General features: G+C 33.9%; 1 protein-coding gene across 1 annotated transcript; it reads right to left on the reverse strand.

The window, feature by feature from the left end:
* Positions 1-2,397: 2,397 nt before the first annotated feature.
* On the reverse strand, positions 2,398-6,153 carry s1pr1 (sphingosine-1-phosphate receptor 1). The gene is made up of 2 exons (NM_131691.3): positions 6,015-6,153; positions 2,398-4,617 (listed from the first exon to the last, which is right to left on the reverse strand). The coding sequence occupies exon 2, from the start codon at positions 4,415-4,417 to the stop codon at positions 3,329-3,331; it is 1,089 nt and encodes a 362-aa protein (NP_571766.3). The 5' UTR covers positions 4,418-4,617; positions 6,015-6,153; the 3' UTR covers positions 2,398-3,328.
* Between the last annotated feature and the right edge of the window lie 2,709 nt (positions 6,154-8,862).

The following is an 8,862-nucleotide window of genomic DNA, read 5'->3' on the forward strand; positions in this document are numbered from 1 at the left end:
AACATGAGCCAATGTACAGAAAATGGCATTCTAGGAAATGTAGTTCTGTCGCGTCCCAGCCGTAACAACTTCCAAAGGTGGAACTCGGCGAAGAGGACTCGTGCTCCCATGATGCTTTGTTTTTACCATCGCTGTGAAAGTAGGTAAAGAGTTCGGTTGCATTTTTTGGTGACAGTTTCTTCCTCTCTTTTATGTGTGAGGGGGTATAGAGAGATAAAAATGGAGAGGCATTCAGCCATTAAAAGGCAGTAAGTCGTTTTACACTTGAATATATAGCATTTTATGAATAAATTACACACGTGTTGGAGAAACTCTTGTTGCAGGGCACTGCAGGCCCATTCGATATCAATAACACTGAACCCATTGAACCCAGGAAGAAAACATATAGGCTATTAGTCGTGTATTATCTAAAATCAAAACTTTATATAAGAAATATATATATATATATATATATATATATATATATATATATATATATATATATATATATATATATATATATATATATATATAGTGAGTGTGTGTGAATTTACTGTATCATTAATAATATGTAGAATGCAGCGTTTTTTGCAGAAAAAACACAATTGCTAATACGATACGTAAAAAATAGTTGGACAAGGTTATATGTGGCACCGAATTCACTGAATGGGAGCAAAATAGGTGGATTCATATATTCAATATTTGTTAGATACTAGATAGTCATCTATATGCATAATATATGAGCAACTTTACATCCTGTTAAATGTAAAATTTGGCTGTTAGTCTATATGTGCACACTGTGTGAATTTATGAATTTAAGATTTACGAATAGATTAATACTTGTAAAAATCATAACGGTTTGATGAAGCCATTTCAGTACAAATCCAGTAGGTGGCGCCATTTATTCATATATGGGCACATCTTTCGCTTCGGTGACTGGATTATTTCTTTGACATTAGTTTTTTCTGTAGATGATCTTCGACGTTATTAAATCACCTTATTGTTTGTTTGTATCAGTTTAATTATTTATTTAAAATTCAATCTCCATCGACTATAACGATTTAATTTTAACTTTAATTTAACTTGAACTTTTAATCGATATTGCAATGTAAGCATTCACAATAGTGTCATTGCAGCATATGCAATGTTGATTCTGGATAATAATTCCTCATTTGCATGCATTTTTGAGGCCTGTGATTGTTTGAGAATTGTAAAAGCATTCACACATAAGAAATTGCTCCAACTGTAACCTTAATAACGATTAAGTGTATTGATTTATTTATACAACAAAGACTATTCAGTTTTATTTTACATTTGATTAATGTACCTGAATACTGTTAGACTCCTCGAAAAACAATAAATGTTTATATTAATAAATGAAAACAGTTTATTTCATTCGTATCTTTTCTTTATTGTATTTATCTACGCTTGTAGAGATTGTTTATTACGCACTGACAGAATTAACCCAATCAATCCACTATAATGATCAATTCTTACCAAACAGAATTCATCTGGTGTCATTTGCTGAAGTTGTATTAATATCGCAATATATAACATATATATATATATATATATATATATATATATATATATATATATATATATATATATATATATATATATGTGTGTGTGTGTGTGTTATATATTGCGATATTAATACAACATGATGCATATATAATGCAATAACAAAATATATGTAATATATATAATGCAATAACAAAATATCACAATGTTAGATTTTAACAATGTCTGCAGCCCTAGTACAAAAGTCTGAGACCCATTTACAAATGTTTTTTATTATTACTAAGTCTTTCTAAATGCAAAAAATGAATAATGATTTAAGTTTATTTGGAAATGTTTGCATGAAGAAATTATTTCAATATGTCCTGGTGTTCACAAATATTTATTTTGTCTCAAACATCACCGTGTTTTCATTCATTCAATCATTTTCTTTTTGGCCCCTTAATCCCTTTATTATCAGCGGTCACAGTGGAATGAGCCGCCAACTTATCCAGCATATGTTTTATGCAGCGGATTCCCTTTCAGCTGCAATCCATCAATGGGAAGCACCCATTCACTCTCATTCACACACATACACTATAAACAATTTTAGCCTACCAAATTCACCTGTTCCGCATGTCTTTGGACTGTGAGGGAAACCGGAACACCCTGAGGAAACCCTTGTGAACACTGGGAGAACATGCAAACTCCACACAGAACTGCTTGCCGATGCTCGAACCTGCGACCTTCTTGCTGTGAGGTGATCGTGCTACCCACTGCGCCACTGTGACCCCCCCTATGGGTATTTATTTGATTCAGAATTCCATAATTTTAACTATGATCTCAAAACACCTGATTATAAACACTAAAGACAAGATTACATAACACAATACATAAATATAAAACACAACATGGCTTGGTTTTACTTTCAACAACATTTATTAACAACTAACAGAACAAATACACATAGGCTAGATGTTACAATGTGCAACAGTGAACAGGGACAAAACTGGCTCATGATTTGATTGTATTTACGAGGAACAGATAAATAGAGTACAAGCCTTTACTATGATAAACCAGCTGATATTCTGTTGGACCGTGGCATGTCATCTTTCCATCCCATCAAATTAATTTCATTAAGAGTTGAGTCACGCAAAGACAAAATGACCGCCCCGATGGACGGCAGAACAGATCAATGTGCACAAGCTATAATACATGGCGTACTATCGTAGTAAAATAATAAAATATATTTACAATTAATACACACAATATTTAGTTCCATCCCTCCTAGTTTCAAATGTATTGGAACTGTTTGAAGATAAATTAATATTGACAGCTAATGTACATGCACGCTCTAATACAACAACAGCAACACTTTATTTGTTGAAAGGTGACGAAAAACCAAATACATTTACAAAATACATTCTGGATCAGGGGCGAAATAAATCTTAATACCATAGTGTTAACTCGAAGAAACAGAAGTACCTCTCGACCGCATTTCTTCAGTTTAATTTCAACAATGTAGTACAACAAGCTAGTACGTTTCACATCAATCCGTTTTTAGAGAAAGTCAGTAATGCCTATGTTGGTTCTCAGGGAGCAATCCCCGAAAAGTGCTTGTCTACAGGAATCCATTCGACAAAAATAATGGAGTAACAGTTCGGTTAAGTGCTTCCCTAAGTTGCAGAATAGTTTCAACAGGTGGTCTGTCAGGAGCAGCAGAAGATCAGGTCTTAAATGTGATCGCAGTTGACTTCCAACAATTCCTAGTTTCTCCAGACCAGCACAAACACACACTCATCCAATCGAATGCTACAGATCGAGACGAAAAAGTTCACGAATAGTCCCTTTAAGAAGAAGAGGTGATATTCCCAGAAGACACTATGGTTTCCCTGGGCGAGTATTCAGGCTCGTCCTTATTGGGATGGGAGGAGTTGTCTGACTTGCTCCTGCTGAATTCAGCACCCATGATGGGCCTGGAGAACTTGCCTGAAGGTTGGACGCAGACGCCGCAGTTGAGCATTTTAATGAAGGCCCGGCGCATCTCGTTGCTGGTCAGGGTGTAGATCAGAGGGTTCATGGCAGAGTTGAGCACGGCCAGAGCGAGGAACCACTCGGCCTTGTAGAGAATTGAGCAGGTGAGGGTCTGACAGGCAACGTCAAGGAGGAGCAGGATGAAGAGCGGCGCCCAACATGCTATGAAGCAGCTCAACACGATGATGACGGTCTTCAAAAGTGCCATAGACTTCTCCGAACTCTTGTTGGAGCCTCGGCCGTTGGCGACCTTGCGGAAGACTAGCTTGCGGCTCCGTGTGCGCACCAAGGCATAGATGCGGGCGTACAGGATGACGATGGCCATGAGAATAACGCTGAATACGGTGGTGCAGAAAAGGATGTAGGCTTTGTGGTAGAGAGGCAGAACTGTGGAGCAGTTGTTTATGCTGTCGATGCAGTTCCATCCCATGACTGGTAGACCGCCCAAGATGGCGGCGATGAACCAGACGGTACTGATGAGCATGAAGACCCGGCAGGTCTTGCCATTGTTGTGGAGCTTCATCTTCAACATGGTCAGGTGTCGTTCAATGGCGATGGCTAAGAGACTGAACACTGATGCAGCCAAGGCCACAAACATACTCCCTTCTCTGAAGAACCATTGCGTTGGGGTCAACTTGTAGGTATTGGCTCCTGACAGCAGGATGTTGGCAGTATAGACCACTCCGGCCAGCAAGTCTGACAAGGCCAAGTTCCCAATGAAGTAGTACATGGGTTTGTGGAACTTCTTGGTCCTCCAAATAGTAAGGAGAACCAGAACATTTTCCAGGATGATGAAGCAGCACACGATGATGAACACAACAGAGTCCGCTTTGAGTCCCGGGTCCTTGTGGACCTTGCGAAATTTCCCAGTGAAGTTGTAGTGTCTGGCGATTAGGTCATCCATGGTTTGCACTGGCTTGGTAGTTTTATATCCAACGTGCAACCCACCACAGGCCACAGAGGGGTGCTGGTGGACTTGGGAAGCCGGGTATCCAGTTCTCCTCTTAGTATGATGTCATGTAAGCAAGGTTTTCTCAAGTCAGGTAAAAATCCTTACAGAGGATGAATGCGGTCCACAAATCCAAAAACTGCATCATGGAAATGCTAGAAGAAATTAGTTGATATAAATTAGCACACTAGAAAAGGATATTGGTAAACTATTAGGCTACTTCATGGTTTTAGCATAGGCAAGGCATCAAACTTTAAGTGTTTATTTTTTTAAGTATGTGACAACATATTACAAAAGTAAAATCTCACAATGACGTTTACTGATGAAACTGAGACATACAGTTCAAGTCAGAATTATTAGCCCCACTGTTTATTTTTCCCCCAATTTCTGTTAAACGGAGAGAAGATTTTTTAACACATTTCTAAACATAATAGTTTTAATAACTCATTTCTAATAACTGATTTATTTTATATTTGCCATGGTGACAATAAATTATATTTAACTAGATATTTTTCAAGACACTTCTATACAGCTAAAAGTGACATTTAAAGGCTTAATTAGGTTGGTTAGGCAGGTTAGGGTAATTAGGCAAGTTATTGTATAATAATGGTTTGTTCTGTAGACTATCAAACAATATATAGCTTAAAGGGGCTAATAATTTAACCTTAAAATGGATTTTTAAAAATTAAAAACTGCTTTTTATTCTAGCCGAAATAAATCAAATAAGACTTTCTCCAGAAGAAAAATATTATCAGATATACTGTGAAAATTTCTTTGCTCTGTTGAACATCATTTGAGAAATATTAAGAAAGAAGAAAAAAAATCAAAGGGGGGCTAATAATTCTGACTTCAATTGTATATGCTTCATGAAAATGTTTGGCTTAAAAAGTTAAAACAAAACGAGTACAATAATTGTTTATAAATTATCCCACTAAATTAACTCTATGTGAATGTGAGACAATGGCTACTGGACTGTTTTTGTTGTTTTTTTGTTAATACGAATCTCAAAAATGCCAAGTTGAGACGACATGCCAAGAGATGCCAACCCCCAAGATGAAAAGACGTTAAATTGTTTATGGTGTTTAGCCGTTAATTTATAATTTAGATCGTTTCATCACATAGAGCCTTTTTAAATAGACTATCGTCAAAATAAAATATTGTTGGCTACTTGTAAATGAAAATAAAAATTTAATAAAAAATAATTAATGAAAATCAGAAAGTTTTATTCCAAAAAAACGGCTACTAAAAAGTAGGCTACTTTTTCAGTTTAAAGTAGCCAACTACAGTTAATTAAATCGTCGATGTAATTTCGTGACTGATTTCAAAACTCTGTCAAATTCGTACGCATTGATGAGAAATGCCACCATCGTGACGAGAACTATTCATGCTTTAACTATTTTCATGCGAACTACCCAAACATTTAAAAGCCATTCGCGATATATTACGAACTTTAATGCTAAAATAAGACTTTATAGACTTCATAAAACGGTAACGAACGCTCTCTCTCCTGACATTCATAAAGTAAAAAGTGGACAAGAAGAGTTTCTCTTACCTTCAAACTCCAGACTGAGTGTCCTGCCCGCGTAATCCTGCAGTAATGATGTAATATATCCAGATATCAAAGATGTAGTGTTTATCGCATCGCCCGAGTCTCGTGTGGAGGATTGTGAAGGTAATTTTTCTCTGACTGAAGAGAGGCTGGAGAGCCAATTCACCCCTTCTGCAGTTCAGCCCACCAGTTTGATAGCCCTCCCCCTTTCCCTCACTCTCATTACCCTATTATTATTCCACAGCATCCAAAGCTCTCTAAGACGTTCCAGAACAATATGCTGGAGACTATCACACATTTAGGAGATGATTATAATAATAAACGGCACAAATTAGTATCACTTTAAGAGATAGTTCACCCTCAAAAATTATTATTTACTCAGATTGTTACAACCCTTTATGAGTTTCCTTTTTCTCTTGAACACAAAAGAAGCTGTCTTGAAGCTGAAAACCTGTATTGACTTACATAGCAGGAAATATAAATACTAATGAAAGTCAATGGTTACAGGTTTACAACTCTCTTTAAAACATCTTCCTTTGAGTTTTGTGGAAGAAACAACCTCAGGTTTGAAAAGGTAAATATAATTTTCATTTTAAACTGCTTAGCTAAATTGTCCGTAGTGTATGTGTGTGAATGAGAGTGTATGAGTGTTTCCCAGTGATGGGTTGGCGTCTGCTACGTAAAACATATACTTGATAAGTTGGTAGTTCCAACTGTAATGACCCCTGATTAATAAAGGGACTAAGCTGAGAAGAAAATAAATGAAAATTTATTATTTTTGAGTAAACTATTTCTTTAACCTCAAAAACTTTTTTTTTATTATTGCATAACAAGAACAATAGCATACAAAAATTGAGAAATACAGTATTTACAATTTTTTTACATCAAAGGAACACATTGATAGACAATAAAACAAAGCAATAAAGAAAATTACAGGAATATATAAATTACAAGAAAATTGATTCCAAAATCGCATACATCCTTAAAGCTTATTTATTTTAAATGTCTTTTAGGTTTTCGATATTTTTAAGATAAATTTTAAACGCATAAATGTTAGGTTTGGACCATTTTTGTTCATGTACATGGTACTTCCTTTATACAGGGTGTCCGCGGGGTCATAAAAGGTCTTAAAATGTCTTAAATCTCACAAGCTAAATTTTAGGCATCAAAAACTTTTAAATCTACTGAAATATTTTGTTGTAGGTCTTAAATCTTTTTTTAACGGGTCATAATTTTCCTTTGTTCATGCATAGCTACCCAATCTGGCCATTAACAACCATACAATCACCATCCATCCATCTCAATAAAACTTTTTAACTTATAACTTTTAATTCTATTTACCATAATGTTTTAATTACTTTTCTTACAGTAACATTTGTTTAAACGTTTGTCTATTTATTTACTGCTGAGGATGCTGACCTGACCTATATGTTTTATTAATTTAATTATTATTTTTATTTTTTAGGTTAGTTTACTTTATTTGTTTACAGGGTCAATTCACATTAATAAACATTACTGTAAATGTGCCAGAATTAGCCAAGAATGGCTATTTTTCATCTGTAGACCCCTTACAGAATGTTAAAAAGTCACACCTAAAATAGAAGCACAGCATAATAACAGAATACAATGTCATATATAAAATACAATTTAAAAAAAAGTAAAAAAAAAACAGATTGATGGCAGCAGAAGAGGACAAAAAGCCAAAGATATAATATTAATAATAATAATAATAATATTAATAAAATATTGTATTATTAAATGTAATAAATTACAGCAATTTTTTGATAGAGCACGTGAAAATCTTTTCCAACTGAGATATCCAAAAAAATCTTTAGCGTTTAGCCCGTATAAGTCTATCACTTCATTCATAATGGTCCTAAAAAGTCTTAAATTTAACCTGGTGAAACCTTCAGAAACCCTGATTTATGATCAGCAATTTAAACATTAATCTCTAAAATAATTAAATACAATAAAATGTCTAATACTTTAAATAACTTTAGGGAATACACATTTGAATCTAGGTGAAATAATGTTAATGATGAGCATAATTAATTACATTAATAATTAGATTTAATGGGATATATTTACATCAAAAGTGTCTAATTTTTAACCCCTTACCTGTCATCTTCCTGTATTCAAGCTTTTTTTGTGTAGATAAAAAATTTTTTAAACCTGAACTAATTTTCACACACCATCTATAATATTCATACAACACCTCTAATTTTCAACTGCGAATTCAAAATGTGGTTGAACTTATTAAGCCCCATTTAGGAATTTAATAACTTAAGTGAAAATAAAATGTAAAAAAAAAAATAGTTGAAAAGATCTTCTATAATTTTTAATATATAACAAATATATTTACATAAATATACATACATTATACATGCTTTGTTGGTTGCCAGGTTGTTGAGGGATATTGCTGAGTGGTTCAATAACAAATAAACATAATTAAATTGACAGTAAATTAGCATTTTTAGGCTGCAATGTGATCGTTTAATAGAGGATTTTAATGTTATGAAATGACTTTTCTTGATATATGCCTGAAAAAAAAAAAGTTTGTTTCATAAACTGTTGTTACATAATGACGTTATAACAGGTGTCTTCTTTAAATGATTGTAAAAAATTAACAATAGTGTTTATTTTTGGCACAGAATTTAGTATTTTTTAAAGAAAAGAACACTCTTTTTTACTTTAACATAAAAAAAAACAATTTTAAGTTACACCACTTTTATTTTTGTAATGTTTTTTTTTTTTTTTTTGACTCATACAGTACATATTGATTCTTTAGTTCATTTTAAAGGTAGATCTAATTTGTTCGACGTCAAATCACATTATGCTAAATTCAGATTAA

This window comes from Danio rerio, chromosome 22, assembly GCF_049306965.1.
Source record: "Danio rerio strain Tuebingen ecotype United States chromosome 22, GRCz12tu, whole genome shotgun sequence".
Taxonomy (NCBI): Eukaryota; Metazoa; Chordata; class Actinopteri; order Cypriniformes; family Danionidae; genus Danio; species Danio rerio.

Coding starts and splice junctions, on each gene's coding strand:
- s1pr1 (NM_131691.3), bottom strand. CDS start 4,417: ATGGATGACCTAATCGCCAGACACTACAACTTCACTGGGAAATTTCGC.